Here is a 20,855-nt window from a genome sequence, read left to right as displayed (position 1 = left end):
CTGGCTTGTCTTAACTCTTGTCTTCTTTCCTCACTAAACTCCACCCACATCAGCTGACTTGCTGGCCCTTAAATGTTACATGAATACTCTTCCTTTCTGAATTTAGTGTTTTGTGTTCCAGAGACATGAACGGAGTCACAATCTCTCTTTCAAGGCTGCTTCTTGTACAATTGAAAAGTTGTGTGGGATATAGGGAAGTTGGTGTTTCTGCCTAACAGATGTACAGAAATGCAAGAGATTGTGGAGAATTTTCTCAACAGGCACTTACCCATTTCTACAGCTAAATTCTCTTGATTTCATTTATTGTCTCATCCTCCACTGAACTATTAACCCAAGAATTTCTCATTTTAAAAGAAAAAGAAGTTCTCATTTTAATTAACATTTATTGATAAAACAATGTATTGCTAAAGAACATTCACTAAAGCTTTGCTGAATGAGAGTGAATGGCAACTAATGAAATACTAGGAGAATATATAAGAACTCATTAAAATGCTAAGCATAGGCAGACAATTAAGAAATTAAATAAATGAACAAGATGTGTTGCTTTACAATAAAAAGTATAATACTGGATTTTTTAAATCATATTTTAGCTTATCAAGATAATTATGCTAGGTTAAAAAATTAATATACAATCTGCAGATTGAAGATTATTTGTCTTTGTATATAAACACACATACACAATTGCATAGGATTCATAAAGAAAATGCACCAAAGTTAAGTATTAGCAAATGGTTTAATCATAGCTTATTTTTATTTCCAATCTTTTCCCTTCTGTTTTCCAAATTTTCTGCAATTTGCATGTTTTTTCAAATATCAGAAAGAAAGAGTATTCTTACTTTGAAGTCTTTATTGTTTCATAAACTATTTTTCTTTTGTTAAGGAAAGTCAAGCTTTCAAACATTCGGACACTTCATTTAAGCATCTCCACGAAGTACAAAAATCCCATCCCCTAGAAGCAAGAAATTCTTGAAGATCCAGAAGGAAGACTAAGAGTCAATATTCTTCAGAAAATGGAAACTCAGGGTGACCAATACCCCTGAAAGAGAAGGAAGAGGATTAATTTATTAAATCTGTCATATCGCCAGAGAGAGCATTACACTGTGGAGGCAGTCAGGATGGGCTGAACCTCTCAATCTACAAACACATCCCTCCTTCTCCCCACCCTCTCCGACAAGAACACATCCAGGTGTCCGCTCCATGTGCACACTGCACCTGCACGTCCAACCCCAACATTCATGTGTAATATTCACTCCACAGTGATACGCAGTTTGACTCAGGTTACAATTTCCAAGAGGGCACAAGACCTGGGTCTGACTATGGAGATCATTTCAGACACAAGTGGAACTCCCATCCCTAGATGATGAGAAGGGTCACAGTGAACAAATTAGCTCCTCTTTTCCACAAATCCATTGATAGGTTGATATTGAGCACCCCCAAAACAGAGTGTCTCCATTAAGGAACTTCTTATCTATTGGAGAGATACCACGTGCACCTGAATAATCATAGAGCACAGAGTGGGATTGTTATTGTCTTAATCTATACTGTACTATGTTAAAACATTGGTTATTCAGCAATTAGTATTACTGCTGTTTTCCTTTTTTATCCGTGTTTCTACTTTTCTTTCTGAAAATGTCTTTTTCAATTCAATTCATTAAAAAGTGAATTCTGAATGATTCCAAGTGCCAGGAGCTGTGCTGTTGACCAAAGCCCACAAAGATGTGTAAGTCTAGGCATTCACAGCCTAATGAAGAAAATATACAGTTATACTTAAAAGCCTTTAAGTATAGAAATGCAACTATCCACTTTTCTTCAAATATGATGTCTTTTATCAGAACATGATAGTGGTTCAGCTAGTAAAGAATCTGCCTGCAATGTGGGAGACCTAGATCAATCCTTGGGTTGGGAAGATCTCCTAGAGAAGGGAAAGGCTACCCACTCCAGTATTTTGGCCTAGAAAATTCCAGGGACTGTATAGTCCATAGGGTGCCAAAGAGTCGGACATGACTGAGCGACTTCCACACTTGTCAGAATCATGATATAGCTTTACAAACAGTAGGGAGAGCTTTGGGGTCTTTCATTTGAAGCATAATCTTTGTTAACCAATAATTTGTATTCCCTTCTCTCTAAACTCCCTTCCAAATTTCTCTTCCATCTCTTCAGTCCCAATATTCTCCTGCAGTAATTAATCACTGGAATCATATTAGTGACTAAGTCAAAGTCAAGGAGGTGGGGGCTCCCCAGGGGATGGACTTCTAAAGTGTGCTTAGTTGCTCGGTCACGTCTGACTGTTTGTGACGCCATGGACTCTAACCCACCAGGCTCCTTTGTCCATGGGATTTTTCAGGCAAGAATGCTGGAGTGGGCTGCCATGCCCTCCTCCAGCGGATCTTCCCACGCAAGAATTGAACCCAGGTCTCCCGCCCTGCAGGTGGATTCTTTACCATGTGAGCCACCAAGGACTTCTGATGGACAAAAGCTAAACTGGGGTGAGTCTTTACTCAAGAAACCAGAGACCCAGATGATCCTATCTGGGTGTGTCCTGCTAAGGACCCGGAAGTCACTCACTGGATGGTCAATTAAACTCAGGATCTACTGGTAATTCAGCTTTGTAAGTTAACAGGAATGAGGTTATGGGAGTTGTAATAGGGAAAAAGCATCAATGAAGAGATTCATTGGAAAGAAATGGATGGTGTCTTGGAAAAGAAATGCCCATTGATGAGAATATCCACCAGACACTTATGAGCAGGCCCATGTGACTTCACAGCACTGTTGCACGTTGGCCTTCATGAAACCCTCCTCAATAAAAATGTCAACAATACATTTTATAATTGTGTTCACAGGATTAACATGAATGCCGGCTTCCCAGGTGGCTCAGTGGTAAAGGATCCACTTGCCAAGCAGGAGTTCCCCAACGTTCCCTGGAGAAGGAAATGGCAACCCACTCCAGTATTCCTGCCTCGGGAATCCCATGGATTGAGGAGCCTGTTGCGATTCATTCCACAAAGTCCCAAGATTTGGGCGTGAATAAGCGACTAACAGAAGAAAACAAGAATGTAATCCTTGATGGATTCATTAACACATAGTTATTATTAATATAATCATTTTCCCCTGATGTAAAAAGAAATAAAGATTAACCATGTTCACATGTCGCTGAAAGAAATGTTGACTGCAGGCACTGTGCCCTTTGTGTTCCGTGGGTTCTTGGCACAGAGAGGAGGTTCACCAGACACGGGGAATTGGGACACAAAGGAGTGAATTCACCACGATGTCAACTCTGGGGATTTTACTGATGAGTTGTCCTGAGCCCATCACACTGCTGTTGATCAAAGACAGGACCCTGGAGGAAACCTCTGGTGTGAGGTCTGCAGAAAGTCCCCGGTTACTCTTAAGCAGGAAATCAGCACTGTCTTTCTAGAATTATGCTTTTGAAAAACTTATTTCCCCTGCTGACCCGCCTGCTACAGAAAACAATGTGTGGGTGAAACATCTGCAAGTCACTTACAGTTGAAAATCACAATATCTTATATTTCTGTCGAGGCCGTCAATTGCTTTCATGTCTTCTGGAGTCAGTTCAAAGTCAAACACCTGGAAGGAAGGAACAATCACATTACCTCTCCCTCAAGGAGCCAGTCTTCCCCCTGGGGACTGAGGGATTTTCCAGCTCGATGGAGACAAGAAGACGGGGCAAGCAAGCCGTGTCAGTCCTCAGCTTTCAGGAAAACAAGCCTGGGAACCTCTGCTGAGTTCTCACCTCTCCTTCACACATCTTCTCCTTCTCTGTCCACCTCACAAACATTACAGTGCATCAGTCTTTTATCTTTCTAAGTGAATCACTTCAGACAGAAAACAAACTAAAATCATTCTTTTCCAATCACACTGCCTTCAGACACTCCTAACTCGATAACTGCAATTGAGCAAACATTAGACTGATTAACTCTTTCCAACATGCTGTAAGGGTGACAGCGATCAGCTAAAGTAGCATAGGGAGGAGGCTCCCCCTTGAAAGCCTGTTCAGGAATCTGATATCAAACTTACTCATTATCTATGAATAAATCTAACAAAACTTTATGCAAATGCCTTAGTGGAGAAACTTATGAAAAGTGTTTTAACATTAAAGAACACCTAAGTAATTAAAAATGCACATCATAATCATGAAATGGAAAGCTCAATTTTGTAAAGAAATTCATTTTCTCCAAAGTGATCTAATGTTTCAATGCAACATGAACCAAAGACTTGAGCATGTATTCTTTCCTAGAAGTTAGTAAAGTTATACTAAATGTTAAATAAAAGAACAGCAAATCAAAAGCAGCTAAGACAGCTTTAAAAAATAAAAAATTACCATTCTGAAAAGCAAGACTTATTTTTCCACTTTAATAACATGGTGCAGAAAGCTGAATAGTTAAATAGAAAAGAGACAACAGAAATGTACTTATGGACACTTGAAGTATGACTGAGTTGACAATGAAAATCTGTGAGGAAATATGAAACCTTAGCTTTACATTTAAATATACTTAAACATGTGTGCATCCATTTTCATATTGTCTTAGATAAACAGTTCCAGCTAGATTACAGAACCAAATTTAAATGGAAACACAGAGACAATTGATCAGGGGACAATTTCCATTCCCCTTACTTGGCCTGACCTACAATCTGCATTGGACAGTGATATTTCCCAGAAGAAGAGATGACCCAGATCTGAGCCCAGACAGGAAGAGGACTATTTCCTTAATCACTGACTTGGGATCATAGCACTGTGCTGAGATGAAAACCAGGTTAGTGGTCCCAGTCTAGTCAAATATTCATAAAAACTATACAAAGAAGGGTGGAGGCTCCTCTGACAGGAGCCTCGTCCACCTGCTAAAGCAGAACCGCCCAGCTGCTCGGCATTAAACTGCAAAAGCACAGGAGAGCCCAGCCTAGAGGACGACAGCTTATCTGAGTGCAGGATGATTGTCAAACCACAGAATCAAGAGATGCATAAATCATCTCTGCATTAAATCCTGAAACTGGGGAGTTTCCATACAGTTGTAGCTAAAGGTACAATAATGGTCTCCTACACAGAAAACAAAGTATAGACAACCTAGAAAAGTGTACAAAGTCTTGAAGAGGAACTTCACAAAGACAGAAACTCAAGAAGATTAAATGCATGAAGATGAAATCTTGTTAGTATTCAGGGAAAGGCAAAATAAAAACACAATGGTTTGGAAGTTAAAGATCACTGCCATAATTTTTCTGCCTTCATATTCACATGTTGATGCTGTTAGAAATGAATCCTTTGAGAGGTGATTACATCATGATGGTGGAGCCCTCATGAATGAGATTTAAACAACATCATATTCATATAAGAGAATTGGGGGAGGTCTTTGCCCCCTCCACCATGTTAAGATATAAGGAGTAACCTGTGACTTGGAGCAGCAGCCTCACCTGACCACACAGGCACTCTGAGCTCAGATCTCCAGATTCAGAACTGTGAGAAACAAAGTCCACTTTTTTTCTCAGCCATTCAACCTATGGTGCTTTATTAGAGCAGTTCAAACAGTATTTTAAAAAAAATCACAAAATGCAATTGCATAAAGAATGAAGAAAATATTATGTCATTTGCACAAAGTGACAGAATACATTGCAAATGTAATGCTCAAGCTAAAATCTCCATTTTCTGTCCAACCATAACCCGCTCCAGTCATAATGCCTCTCCTGTTGCACAGCAGGAGGAGAAAATTACCAGGCATTCACACACAGGGAAAGATCAGGTAACACGTTTTGGCCCAAAGATAGTCTGAGGGCTGGACAAAGAATGACCCTCATGAAGGATATTCCCTAGGAGCCCTCTGCCCACAGCCCCACTCGTCATCACCTGCATGTTCTCTTTGATCCACGCCTTGTTGTTACCCTTGGCCAGAACCACAACCCCACGTTGTATCTGGTAGCGAAGGGCAACCAGAGCTGGGGTTTTCTTGTGCTTTTGGGCAATGGCAGAGAGAACTGGGTCATCCAAGAGAACGGGGTGGTTCAGGTTCACCCTGGAAGGAAATTCAGAAATACTGAGGAGCTGAGACTAAATACTAAGTTTTCGAATATTTTCCCAAACAGAACAAGAGGTTCACTCTAGACCAGGGCTTCTCAAAGTATAGTTCATTAACCTGCATCATCACTATCAGCTGGTATCTTGTAAGAAATATAAATTCCATGGCAGAGCTGAAAACAAACTGAATCAGAACCTCAACTGTGTCACCTCCTACTCTGTGTTTATAAAAGTCTGCAGGTGACTCAGAGGCAATATTGAGTTGAGACCAGGACTGCCAAACTCATGGGTTTTTTTTTCCTTTAATTTTCAGGGGTGTTTTTTAAATATAATCAAGGGTATGAATAGAGAAGCAGAAGGAAAGACCAAGAATTGCTTGCAAATTTCACTTTTTCTAAGGTATTGATAAAAATTGAGAGGTCTTAAAATAAGAGACATTTATTTCATCATTATTCTACTGTAGATGCTTACCAAAATGGTTCAAATTGAACTTTTTTCAATCATGATAGAAACCTAGGAGTTAAATACTATTATCTCAACTTTAGACATAAGGTAAGTGAATCCTGGAACACCTATTTTTAAAAATGTGTTCCTTAGTTAATAGGTAAATCATGACATAAACTTGTGTCTCTGGTCTCAATTGGGAGATTTTATATATAGATTTTAATGCAGACATTTGTTATTCATGAGTCAACAAGCTAATACAATCTAGAAAAATTGGCTGGGTGATGGAAAGATAAAAGAGAAGAATTCATTCCATTACTCCTCTCTCTCCCCTCTGCCTATGAGAGTTATCTGAATATTGTATGATTTAAACTATCTCATCAAAAACTGAATTTTACATAAACTCCCTGTTGCTTTCATTAGAGTTCAATACCATCCTTTTACTCTTTGGGATCCCAGAGCACTATAGGCAACAAGAACAATATCATGTGACTTGCAGAAATCCAACAGTTTCCTCTGATTGAGATAAGGGTGACATTCCACCTATAGAAAACCAATAGAAAAGAGTGTCACATATTATGGAAATGTAATATTAAATGACAGAGAAAGGGAAAAAGTTTAAAAAAATGGTAAAGGAAAAACTATAACATTAAATGTAAATTGGAAACATCAATATCGACAGAGAAATAGAGAAAAGTTTGTATATACACTTAATTTATGATGGACATAGACAGGAGAACCAGTCCGAGATTGACTAACCAAAAGATGGGCTCTACATTTGAGTAGCTATTCATGAGTAAAATTCATAGAGTGTTAGTATCACAATGAGCCTTTAACATCACTCTCTAACCTGAATGATTTTCATCATACCAACACATTTTTCTCAACTGTGTTCCCTGTTAAAGACTTATAAACACTGTGACACCAAGATTAAGGATTCAGCCATCAGAACCCCACACAAACCCTCAACACTCATCTCAGCTGATTTGCCTCTTTATCAAATTTATTTCCCATTCCACATTTTCGTGGTTTTCCTTCCTGTACAAAGTTCGCTCCAGGGCACTTTCACCCTGTCATCTGGCCATCCTTTCGTCTCGAGGAAATACCTCCTTCCTCTACTTCTGGGTGCTAGTGCAGGAAGATCTCTGCACTTTTCCGCCCAGACATACAGAAATACCATTTTGGATTTTATACACATCATCCAGACACGAACTCAGCTGTTTAGAATCTCCTGTCCACAATGGTCAGATGAACAGGAGGGGAGGACAGACAGACATCAGGCTCCAGGGCAAGAAGGAGGTTCTGAAGAGCAGGAGGGAGAGGAGCCGAGCTGCTCACCTGGTTACAGACGGGCTTGTACTTGAGCCCTGGCTTATTCAGGATCTTCTCCAGCTGCTTGTGGTTGAAGTTGGACACCCCAATGGATTTGGCCAGCCCTGCGTCCTTGCACTTCTCCAGGGCCTGAGAGGGAGGGGTGGTGAGCAATTACATGGAATGATAGAGCAAGAATAAATGCTGAAAAACATCAGTAATCACCGTCATCCATCAAGAATTAGCACCAATTATCAAGAAGGAAAGAAGGGAAGGAGACAAGATAAAAAAAGAAATACTGTTTGCTCCTTGAAACCTGGAAAAGACATATCACATGAAAGGAAAGAGATGACTGTCTGCATTGTCCCATATTCTCCTCCTCCATTCCTCTCTGTAAACATTTCAGCAATGGTTTCCTCCCACAATCCCAGCATCCCAGTCCTTATATTCATGAACTGCTGACTCTGATGGTCCACAGCCCATTCTCACAGGAGGAAGAAGTGAAGGAGGTTCCCACTCTCCTGGCTCCTCCCCGGCCTCTCTACTCCTCGTACTCACCTCCCATGTGCGACAGAAATCCACTGAGTCAGCTATCAGTTTTCCATTTTCATCTTTTGGATATAATTCCTCCCCTGGCTATAATAGAAGCAGTAATTTTAGAGACATCACAAAATAATTTCTCCACAGTTAGCAAGGCTTCCTGGCACCACGGGTTAAAACTGCATGAGGCAGGTTTACAACTTTCTAGATACTAGATAATATTTGCAAAGTGATTTGTGTATATAAGCAATGTCTTTAAGAGGAAGACTTATTCTGATATCTTATATTTAATATATGTTGTAATAAGTACAATTCTTTAGGTCCTAAAAGGGACTTCCTGTGACTTCTGTAAATTTTGTCTGTTCTTGTACTTGCCTGTTTCCAATTGTCTCTATGAGCTGGAAGTGGCAGTAAGTTACATGGCTTTATTCCCAGAATAAAATGTGCTATCTTGACCTGGTGTAGATAATCAGACTCTCTTTTCCCTCTGAGCATCAGGTGCCCTAGGACAGGCACATGAATCAGCACGGCTTTCATTAGGTTGATATGGAATGCGGAAGACCCAGACATGCTGTCATATATTCATGACCATGAGCCTCGAGCTGCTCCAAGATGAAATTTCCCACCAATGGAAAATGTTCAGTAAAAATAAAGTAAACCATGAGTAGTGCCCTTATAATGGATAGGAAAAGGAGACACATCTCTAGAGTACTGCAACCATCATTTCTGTCTGTGGCTGGAACTTGCCATCTATGTAGACCACTAAGCTATTGTGCATTGGGAGGTTTGAGCTGGTTTTTGTGACTTGAAATCAAGTATTGTAAGTATACCTTTCTTAATAGATAAGTGCAGTCTACAAACTGCATCTGAAGATGAGGAAGAGTGCAGGAAAGTAATTCCAAGTCCCTGTATAGGTACAAGGTTTAGATGCACCCAGAAGGAGCACCACCAAATATGCTCAACTTGAAAGGGTGAAAGACAAGATAAACTCATCGTGGTCAATGTAAGGCAGTGTCATGCTCACCATGGATGCAGCAAACTCTTGGTTCATGAAATCCCCAGACACTCAGGAGTCATAACAAGGACTGTATGAAGAACTAACCTAGTTCTATTTTCTCAAGTTTTTCTGGCAGAAAATCTCAGAATATTAACACTTTTTTCTGGAAGGCATGTAAGGGATTCAAAGAAACTCAGTGAAAAGATGATCACAAATGATTATTTGGAGGATTCTACTCTAGTGTAATCATACCTTCAACCGACTAAGAAAAATCTTAGCCATCCATGCAAGTTGATGCACATTCTAACAGAAGATGTAACACTGATGTGATCACACAAATTTCTAACCTTCAGAGCCAGTGGATAATGCATAATATAGAGATCGACATAGTCCAGTTGAAGACTTTTCAGTGACTTTTCCAAGGCTGGTTGGACCAGCTCTGGTCGAAAGGATGTGCACCACAGCTGCAGAGGTAAAAGAAAAACAGTTGTGTTAAGAATACTTTAGGTAACTTATTTTGGCCTTACTGCAAGGCTTGTCTGATATTACTTCCCCAACCAAGGATCAAATCCAGGCACACGGCATTAAAGTGCCAAGTCTTAAGCATTGAACCACCAGGGAACTCTAATACTTTAGAAATATACCAATAAGCATAGTTCACCAAGCAACTGTTCACCAAAGGATCCTATTATATAACTGTCACCTGGGCACAATCACTTGCACGCATGTGCACACACACAACACACACAGTACCTTTGAAGTGCAGAATATGTCTTCTCTCTTCACAGTGCCATCTGCAATCTTGCTCCGAATGGCCTGGCCAATCTGCTCTTCATTTTGGTAAGCATGAGCACAGTCAACATGGCGGAACCCAACCTCTATTGCAAATGGGGTGAATTCCAGAGCATCCCTCTTAGCAACCTACATAAGCAACAAAGGTAGAAGTTGAATATCCACATGATTAAGAGATTGCTAGGAACAAGCTTTCATCTTCCCAACATCAACTTTTCTTTGTGTCTTTGGTTAGTTTTGTATGTGTGGTGATGAATGCTTGACTATTTCCCTGAGTGTTCCTGGTCAGTGATTAAGTGGACACCCAGGAACCATTCATCCTGATGTGATCGTGGTTGATTATGCACATCAGAGACCTCAAGACCTCCTTCAGGTTCATTGATTTGATGGTAGAACCCAAAGGACTCAGAATAACATTGCAATCATGGATAGGATTTATACTCTGAGATCTTTGCAGATAATTGAACATGGGGGTAAGTTGCCTGGTGAAGGCATCAGGATACAAGGTAATTGCTTCTAAGATCTCTGTCTACCAGCGAGGCCACAAAGAATACACCACATAAAAACTGTATGCAATCAAGGTGTACAAAGAGATGTTCTCATATAAGTTACTGTTTTTGTTCAGTCACTCAGACCTATTCAATCCTTTCTGACCCCACAGACTGCAGCACTCCAGGTTTCCCTATATTTCATTATCTCCTGCAGTTTGCTCAAACTCATGTCCGTTGTATCAATGATGCCATCCAACTATCTCACCCTCTGTTGCCTCCTTCTCTTCATGCCTTCTGTCCTTTCCTGAAACAGGGTCTTTTCCAATGAGTTGGCTCTTCGTATTGTGTGGCCAAAGTATTGGAGCTTCAGCTTCAGCATCAGTCCTTCCAAGGAATACTCAGGGTTGATTTCCCTTAGGACTGACTGGTTTGATCTCCTTGCTGTCCAAGGCATTCTCAAGAGTCTTCTCAAATGCCATAGTTCAAAAGCATCAATTCTTATCTGCCTATCCTTTTATGGTCCAACTCTCACATCTATACATAACGACTGGAAAAACGATGGCTTTGACTATATGGACCTTTGTCCACAAGCCAATGTCTCTGTTTTTAAAGATGATGTCTAGGTTTCTCACAGCTTTTCTTCTAAGGAGCAATCGCTTTTTAATTTCCTGCCTACAGTCACTGTCCACAATGATTTGGAGTTCAAGAAAATAAAGTCTGCCACTGTTGCCGTTTCTCCCCCATTTATTTGCCATGAAGTGATGGGACTGGATAACATGATCTTAGTTTTTTGAATGCTTAATTTTAAGTCAGCTTTTCACTCCCTCTTTCACCTTCTTCAAGAGGTTCTCTAGTTCCTCTTCCTTTCTGCCACTAGGGTGGTGTCATCTCCATTCTGAGGTAATTGATCTTACTCCCGGCTTGAGCTTGATTCAAGTTTGAGCTTCAACCAGTCCGCCATTTCCCATGATTATTCTTACCAATGTAAGTATCCACTCTTAATGAATTACCAAATTCAACCTAGGTTACAGTTCCATCACCTCACACACCTAACTATTTTGGATGTTTGTAAGAAGACATAAGATCTGGTCTACAAAACTAAAGCTATATCTCATTATTTTTAACTACAGTCACAGTGATTTACATCAGGTCTCCATGATTATTCATCTTATAATTGGTGGTCTGTACCCTTGACCGACAACTTACCATTTTTCCCAACCTTGACACCAGCTTCTGGTCACCACACCTCTCTTCTCTGCTTCTTTGAATTCTACTTTTTTAGATTCTAGCTACAAGGATATTATGCAGTATTTGTCTTTCTATTTCTGGCTTGTTTTATTTGCCTTAAAGTTCTCACCATCCATCTGTGCAGTTGCAAATGGCAGGATTATCTTTGTTTTAATGCTGTATAATATTCCATTTGTCTTTATATGATTCAGAATCTTTCCCATTTCAAAGTTTAAAGTACTAGTCGAGAGAACAGCATCAAAACATGTATATTATCTAGGGTGAAACAGATCACCAGCCCAGGTTGGATGCATGAGATAAGTGCTTGGGCCTGGCGCACTGGAAGACCCAGAGGATTCGGGTGGAGAGGGAGGTGGGAGGGGGAATCGGGATGGGGAATACAAGTAAATCTATGGCTGATTCATGTTAATGTATGGCAAAAATCACTACTATATTGTAAAGTAATTAGCTTCCAACAAATAAAAATAAATGGAAAGCAAAGAATAAATGAATAATACATATTTAGATTAAAAAAAATTGTTAGTCATTCAGTCATGTCCAACTCTTTGTGACCACACAGACTGTAGCTCATTAGGCTCCTCTGTCCATGGGATTCTCAACAAGAATACTGGAGTGGGTTGTCATTTCCTTCTCCAGGGGATCTTCCTGACCCAGGGATAGTACTCAGATCTCCCACATTGCAGGCAGATTCTTTAAAATTTGAACTACCCAGGGAAGTCCAAGGAAACATTACAAAACCTGCCCAGTAAGGTAGTAACTTTTACCCTCAAATGACAGTATATTTTCTCTGAGAATAAATTTCCAAGCAGAAACAAAAATATGAGGCAAAATACAGCTGGAGTGTTTCTTGCCTATCATCTAGCAGGCACTCCACAGTATAAAAGCAACTCATTCCCATTATTTTTCATTCACCTCATCTACGGGACCTCCCACCTTAAATACTTCTTTGAGTCATGACTTTTTGGAAGGAGGAAAGAGTTCTGGAATTAATTAAATATAGAGATAAACTTCACCATTGCAATCACCTTCAAAGCAAAGCAGCTGACAGTATTATTGACAGCTGAGTCTCACCTCTTCTGCCAAGCTAGGAAAGAGATGGAAACTGGAGGGGAACCCAGAGTAATCTGCAGGTGAGCACAGCTTCAGACTATGATGCAGAGTGAAGGCTGAATGCTTTCTCCTCTTTCATAGGAAATGGTTCTAGCCGCTTGATGGAACCACGTGACCCTCCCAGAGTCACACAGGAGTTCAGTGCTTGACAACCCAAGTCCCTTCTGCTCATGTCACATCCACTGCTATTTATATCTCAACCCACAACCAGCAATGTTACCTCTGGAGGTGCATAGGTTCCAAATCCCAGGACAGGAATGAAATGGCCATCATTAAGCTTCACCTTCTGGCCTTTGAGATCCATTGTCTGTTGCTCCTCTGAGTAGGGAAACTGAGATTTTTCTCTTCTCCCTTCAAATATTATTAATAACAAGAGTATAACACCCGAGATGCGCTGTCCAGTGTTAGCAGAGACATTGTAGGAGTAGCATGATGAAACTTGTACCCATGGAGTCAGAGACGATTGAACACAGTTAACTTGTTTGACTCTTTTTATCAGCATAACTTCAAGAATTATATAATGATGAGATTGGGTGAGCAATTACTGACTATTAGTTAGACTAGAAACTTCCAACACCAATTTTTTAAAATTTTCTTTTATGAAGCATAATCTCAATCAAACATCAATTGAAAAAACTACCTTACAGTACAAACACACACACATACACAAATCACACAGTCTGAAAGTGCTTAATAGCATTTTTCAAAATGTTACCCCTTAATAAAGAATCAAAACTTCAAATGAAAATAAATTTCCACTTTTACATATACCACAGCAAAATAATTATGCTTTACAGACCTGACTGGTGAAATCCTGAACAGAAAACTGAAACAAGACATTTTGGCAAAGTGCTTATTGAAAGTTAATTATTAATAGCCTTAGGATACAATGTACAGTGTGCAAAGAGACTTTGAGTGTTGATTCCTTGTAGCTAGCTATATAACTTTTAGGGTTCTCTCATAATGTCACTGATACATATTTTACATAATTTACTAACTGCTCCACATCATTCATAAATGAAAAACCTATAAACAAATTAAAATGCAACAAATTTGGAAAGAGTAACAGAAATTGTGATGCACTGATACACGAGAATATTGTGAAGACAAAATTTAACATGTACAGTGATGTCAGCAAAATGGTGAGGTGGGAGGACTGATCTCTCCCATGGAAAGACAAGAAAAGAAAGAGAAATTAGCTGAAAAACCTCATAGGAGTTCTGGAAAACAGTCAAACACAGATTGACAGCAACAACATGAACAGGTAATTAGGAAAAATCCAGAACAGAGTGGAAGGAAATTTCATCGTGTATTACTCACCTGTACCCTCCTCCTGCCTGGGGCAGTGCAGTCTTGGTGAGCTCTCAGTTGCTTCCCTCAATCCAGAATGACAGAAAACCTTATGTGTGGTGTTTCAACCTACCTGAGGACTCTCTGGGGTCTAGTGTCTGCTCCACTTAACTCTAAGGTTAAACTGAAGAGCCACTGGAATGCCTATTGCAGCTGCAGGGCAACAATATATATATATATATGTATACGTGTGTGTGTGTGTGTGTGTGTGTGTGTGTGTGTGTGGAGAGAGAGAGAGAGCCAAAGACAAAGAAGAAGGGTGCAGACATAGACTAGACTTTGTACTAAAAGGGCCCTGAATAGAATGTGGGTGTGGCTTTGAGGAGCATAGTGCATTCAAAAATAGTCATAAATTCACCTGAATCTGATAGCCAGTCTCGGTCAAGTAAGATGCTGACTCAAAAGTGAACTGAGCCACTCGTAGCTTTACTGTTGGGCTGATCCCAGGACTAGAAGCATGACAAGCTAACTAGTGAAAGTCATGACAAGGAACAAATCTACCAAGAGTGAGATTTTCCCTCTTATTTCAAGTACCAAACTCAATGCACACACACACAAACACACAGAAGAACACACATACAGGAACACACACACACAGAGGAACACACATACAGGAACACAAACACACAGAGGAACACACATACAGGAATACACACACACAGGAACACATACAGGAACACACACACACAGGAACACACACATGCATCCAGGAACACACACACACAGGAACACAACACACAAAGGGACACACATATAGGAACACACACACACAGGAACACACACACAGGGACACACATACAGGAACACACACACACAGGGACACACACACAGGACACACACACATCTGGACGGGGCAGAGTGGCCATCACAGAGGGCCCGGAGGAGCTGGGTCTGGCGCTCTGATGGTGTGAAAGGTCTGCACCACATGCATGGCCACCCGAACTAGGGGCCGCTCCTGCACACCTTCCTCCAGCTCTGCCACCCTCCGGGGCAAAGGTGCAGTGCAGGGGATGGGGGTGCATACTTACAAGGGGTTCACACTTACAATGAGTGGAACCAGTTTGGACCCAACCCTCAGATTTCTGCTCCAGCATTTTGGAACTTGCCTGGTCCAATAGGGTGGGGACAGCCCCTGAGGACAAAAGCCTTGGCCCAGTAGGGTGGGGACAGCCCCTGAGCACAGAAGCCTTTGCTCACACTGGGCTCTGGCTCTAGCCTGCCCTTCCCCCTCCCACCGAGGTGACAGTTGCCAACACAACCTGGGAAGGATTGACCCCTGACCTGCTCAGCTCCAGCTCTGCCCCAAAGCCTTGTGCACACAGACTCCACAGGGACGGGTCCACACAAGGACAGCCCTGCAAAACCAAGACAGATAACTTTTTCACCTAGCTTAATAGAAAAGGAGGAAGCTAAGCAAAATGAGAAGAGAGAGGAATTTGTGTCAAATGAAACCAAAAAAACAAAAACAAAAACCTTGAAAAGATCAGTATTGAGATAAAGATTAATAATTTACCAGAATACAGACTCATAAGAAGAATGCTACATTAACTAGGGAAGAGAACATGCTAATATTCACAGTGTAGGGGTTCCAGAAGCAGAACTGGAGAAGGAAGCCGAAAATGTAGGTGCGATGAAATAATGGCTAAAAATTTCCTTTAACCTGGGATTTTCCTGGTGGTCCAGTGGTGAGGACTCTGTGCTTCCACCGCAGGAGTAATGGTTCTGAACCTGGTCTGAGAACGATCTTGTAAAGCTGATTAAAATCTTGAGAGGCAAGATATTCTTGGTTTACCTGGTAACCCTAGTATAATGACAAAGTCCTTACATGTGTGACATGGGAGGGTTGTATTCGAAGAGAAGGTGGGAAGATAGGAGCATTAGATAAAAGTTTGTAAGATACAATATTGTAAAGTAATTAGCCTCTAACTAATAAAAATAAATGGAAAAAAAAGATACTATAATCTGTCTCTGAAGATCTCGGTAGAGTCTACAAGATGAAGACGGAAGAGTTCTCTTGTTCAGTTTCTCAGTTGAGTCCAACTCTTTACCACCCAATGGACTGCAGCACACCAGGTTTCTCTGTCCTTCACTATCTCCCAGAGTTTGCTCAACTCATGTCCATTGAATCAGTGATGCCATCCAAACGTCTCATCCTCTGTCCTCTCCTTCTCCTCTTGCCCTCAATCTTTCCCAGCATCGGGGTCTTTTCCAATGAGTTGGTCTTTCACACCAGGTGGCCAAAATATTGGCATTGCAGCTTCAACATCAGTCCTTCCAATGACTATTCAGGTTGATTTCCTTCAGGATTGACTGGTTTGATCTTCTGGTTGTCCAAGGGACTCTCAAGAGTCTTCTCCAGCACCACAGTTTGAAAGCATCTATTCTTCAGGGCTCAGCCTTCTTTATAGTCCAACCCTCACATTCATACATGACTACTGGAAATGCCAAAGCTTTGACTCTACAGATCTTTGTCAGCACAGTGATGGCTCTGCTCTTAAACAGCTTACCTAGATATGTCATTTTTCTTCCAAGAAGCAAGCAACTTAATTTAATGCTACAGTCACCATCTGCAGTGATTTTGGAGGCCAAGAAAATAAACTCTGTCACTCTTTCCATTTTTTTCCCCATCTGTTTGCTGTGAAAGGGTGGAACCAGATGCCATGATTGTAATTTTTCAAATATTGAGATTTAAGCCCGTTATTTGTCTCTCCTCTTTCACCTCCATCAAGAGACTCATTAGTTCCTCTTTGCTTTCTGCCATTAAAAGAAAGAAAGAAAGTGAAGTTACTCAATCGTGTCTTACTCTTTGCGACCCCAGAGACTGTAGCCTTCCATGCTCCTCCATCCATGGGATTTTTCCAGGCAAGAGTACTGGAGTGGGTTGCCATTTTCTTCTCCAGAGGATCTTCCTGACCCAGGGGTTGAACCTGGGTCTCCCACATTGTAGGCAGGTGCTTTAGTGTCTGAGCCACCAGGGAAGACTTTCTGCCATTAACGTGATGTCATCTGTGTATCTGAGGTTACTGATATTTCTCCAAGCAATCTTCAGCCCACTTTGTGATTCATCCAGCTTGGCATTGCACATAATGTACCTTGCATATAAATTAAATAAGCAGGGTGAAAATATACAGCTTTGATGTATGCCTTTCCCAATTTGGAACCAGTCCATTGTTTCATGTCCTGTTCTAACTGTTGCTTCTTGGCCTGCATACAGGTTTCTCAGGAGACAGGTAAGGTGGTCTGGTATTTCCATCTCTTTAAGAATTTTCCATAGTTTGTTGTGATCCACACAGTCAAAGGCTTTAGTGTAGCCAAAGAAATAGAAGCAGATGTTTTTTCTGGAATTCTCTTGCTTTTTCTATGATCCAATGGATGTTGGCAGTTTGATATCTGGTTCCTCTGGCTTTTCTAAATCCAGTTAGTACATCTGGAAGTTCTTGGTTCATATACCATTGCAGCCTAGCATCAAGCATTTTCAGCATTACCTTACTACTATGTGAAACGAGTGCAATTATGCAGCAGTTTGGACATTCTTTGGCATTGCCCTTCTTTGGGACTGGAATGAAAACTCACTTCTTCCAGTCTTGTGGCCACTGCTGAGTTTTCCAAATTTGCTGGGCTATTGAGCGCAGCACTTTCATAGCATCATCTTTTAGCATTTAGAATAGCTCAGCTGGAATTCCATCACCTCCACTAGTTTCATTCATAGTGATTCTTTCTAAGGCCCACCTGACTTCACATTCCATGATGTCTGGCTCGATGTGAGTGATCACACCATAATGGTTATCCCAGGCATTAAGGCTTTTTTTGGGAATAGTTCTTCTTTGTATTCTTGCCATCTTTTCCTAATCTCTTCTGCTTATCTTAGGTCCATAGCATTTCTTCCCTTTATTGTCCTCATCTCTGCATGAAATATTCCTTTGGTATCTCTAATTTTCTTGAAGTGATCTCTAGTGTTTCTCATTATTTTGTTTTCCTCTATTTCTTTGCATTGATCACTTAAGACTTCCTTATCTCTCGTAGCTGTTCCTTGGAACTCTGCATTCAGATGGGTAAATCTTTCCCTTCCTCCTTTACCTTTTGGGTTTCCTCTTTTCTCAGCTATTTGTAAGGTTTCCTCAGACAACCATTTTGACTTGTTGCGTTTCTTTTCTTGGTAATGGTTTGGTCACCGCCTCCTGTGCAATGTTACAAACCTCCACCCATAGTTCTTCAGGAACTCTGTCTATCATATCTAATCCCTTGAATCTTTTTGTCACTTCCACTATATAATCATAAGGAATTTCATTTAGGTCATACCATAACGGCCTAGTGGATTTCCCTTCTACTGGAGGGAGCACAGTCCCACTTTTACCAAAAAGGTATTTGTGGGGACAGCTGCTCTTCATGTCAAAGCCAATAATCAGGCCAGGTTGGTGGAAAGGAAAGTTTGTTTGATTTCAGATTCCAGCAACTGGGCTGGTGGGGTGACACACATCGATCCAAAGCCCAATCCCCCTCCACTTCAACCAGTGGGGCAAGAACCCTTATAGACAGAAGTGACAGGGGTGCTATATGCAGGAACAGCACAGTCAGCTCTGACAGTCATCTTCAAATTGGTCATCAGTGGTCTGACCTCTGTCATCTTGATTGTTTTATGCACATTAGTCTTCAGTTCCAGGACCCATTTGTTTGCATTTCTTGAGGCCAGTACTCAGAATTGTGGCAGCTTATGTCATGGATATATTCTGGCCATCATGTGGTTAACTTCTCCACCTGGTGTTGGAGTATCTATAAGGCAGCTCACAGGATATGGTTCAGAATATTATCTATAGCCCTTGAGAAAGGGCTGAAGGTCCTTGATTATGCTTAACGACCACATGGTTATTATTTAGTCTCCTTTGACCCTTTTCCTTTGTATCTACATTTCTCAATTCTCTGATTAAACTTATTCTTTGAAGTTTTCCACAAAGAGCAGGGAAAGGACATGGTACAGGGGCAAGGAACAAAGGACTCTGCTTCATTTCACCACCCATCAGCAGAAAAGTGGATTAAAGATTTACTGAGCATTGCCCTGCCCACCAGAGAAATACTTTCCCCACAGTCAGTCCCTCCCATCAGGAAACTTGCACAAGTCTCTTATCCTCATCCATCAGAGGGCAACAAAGCAGAAGCAAGAATTTCAATTCTATGGCCTCCAGAATGAAAACTGCAATCACAGAAAACTAAACAATATGATCACATGGATCACAACTTTGTGTAACTCATGAAACTATCAGTCATGCCATGCAGGGCCACCCAAGATGGACAACTCATGATGGAGAGATCTAATGATGGAGACGGAATGGTGAGCCACTTCAACATTCCTGCCTTGAGAACCCCGTGAACAGTACGAAAAGACAAAAGTATATCACACTGAAGGATGAGACCCCCGGGTTGATAGGCATCCAATGTGCTACTAGAAAAGAGTGGAGAAATAGCTCTAAAAGGAAAGAAGAGGCAGAGCCAAAGCAGAAACAACACCTAATTGTGGATGTGTCTAGTGGTGGAAGTAAAATCTGATGCTGTAAAGAATAAACTTGCATAGGAACCTGGAATGTTAGGTCTCTGAAACCAGGTAAATTGAAAGTAGTCAAACAGGAGATGGCAAGAGTAACATGGATATTTTGGAAATCAGTGAACTAAAATGGACAGGAATGGCTGAAATTAATTCAGATGGCCATTATATCTCCTACTGTGGACAAGAATCCCTTCGAAGAAAGGCAGTAGCCCTCATAGTCAACAAGAGTCCAAAATGCAGTATACTTGGGTGCAATTTCAAAGATGACAGAATGATCTCAGTTCACTTCCATGGCAAACCAATCAACATCACTATATTTCAAGTCCATGTCCCAAGCACAAAGGCCAGAGAAGCTGAAGTTGACTGGTTTTCTGAAGACTTAAGAGACCTTCAAAACCTACCACCAGATAAAAGATGTCCTTTACATGAGGGGACTGGAATACAAAAGTAGAAAGTCAAGAGATACCTGAACTAACAGGCAAGTTTGACCTTGGAGTACAAATGAAGCAGGGCAAAAGCTAACAGAACTTTGTCAAGAGAATGCTCTGCTTTTAGCAAACACCCTCTTCCAACAACACAAGACCTGTTCTCTAGGAGTGGAAAAGACAACAAAAGGGAATTCCCCCTACAGCCTCCAGAAAAGAATGCAGGCCTCCTGGCACTTCAACTTTAGCCCACGGAACCAGATTTTGAATTTCTGACCTCCAGAAATATAAAATAATTCATTATTTTTGTTTCTATCCACAAAGGTTTTGGTCATTTGTTGTAGCAGCAACAGTAACTGATACTGATGTGATTCAAGTTAGCCCCACCTCCGTCTGCTGCATCATAGGTTTTCCTCTCTCTGCCGGACTGTTCCTCCAACCTCAGAGGCAGGCAGTCATCTGCTGCATCAGGGAAACTTGTTTCTTGATTCCATTTCTCTCGTCAGAGACTGCGCAATTCTGTGGTCCTCATTACAGCAAAGTCTTTGAAAATTGTGTATACGCTGCTTCTCATTGGTCTCTTGCT

At 41.0% G+C, this 20,855-nt stretch overlaps 1 protein-coding gene across 1 annotated transcript; it reads right to left on the bottom strand.

Moving 5' to 3' along the window:
• Positions 1-430: 430 nt before the first annotated feature.
• Positions 431-14,509, bottom strand: LOC136159315 (prostaglandin F synthase 1-like). The gene is made up of 10 exons (XM_065921396.1): positions 14,276-14,509; positions 13,176-13,306; positions 10,068-10,235; positions 9,662-9,778; positions 8,336-8,413; positions 7,805-7,927; positions 6,900-7,009; positions 5,855-6,020; positions 3,503-3,585; positions 431-1,036 (listed from the first exon to the last, which is right to left on the bottom strand). Exons 2-10 carry the CDS (start codon positions 13,257-13,259, stop codon positions 994-996), a joined length of 972 nt encoding a protein of 323 aa, XP_065777468.1. The 5' UTR covers positions 13,260-13,306; positions 14,276-14,509; the 3' UTR covers positions 431-993.
• Between the last annotated feature and the right edge of the window lie 6,346 nt (positions 14,510-20,855).

Source organism: Muntiacus reevesi, chromosome 2 (genome assembly GCF_963930625.1).
Source record: "Muntiacus reevesi chromosome 2, mMunRee1.1, whole genome shotgun sequence".
NCBI lineage: Eukaryota > Metazoa > Chordata > Mammalia > Artiodactyla > Cervidae > Muntiacus > Muntiacus reevesi.
Note: the sequence above shows the minus strand (reverse complement) of the source record. Positions and strands in the feature narration are given on the sequence as shown.

Bases quoted from the DNA above. Each gene is read 5' to 3' on its own strand.
- LOC136159315 (XM_065921396.1), bottom strand. From the start codon at position 13,259: ATGGATCTCAAAGGCCAGAAGGTGAAGCTTAATGATGGCCATTTCATT. The intron at 7,010-7,804 runs GTGAGCAGCTCG...GGTTTTCTATAG, and splicing joins ACAAGCCCGTCTGTAACCAG to GTGGAATGTCACCCTTATCT. The intron at 1,037-3,502 runs GTAAGTGACTTG...CTTCTCTTTCAG, and splicing joins AGATATTGTGATTTTCAACT to GGGTATTGGTCACCCTGAGT.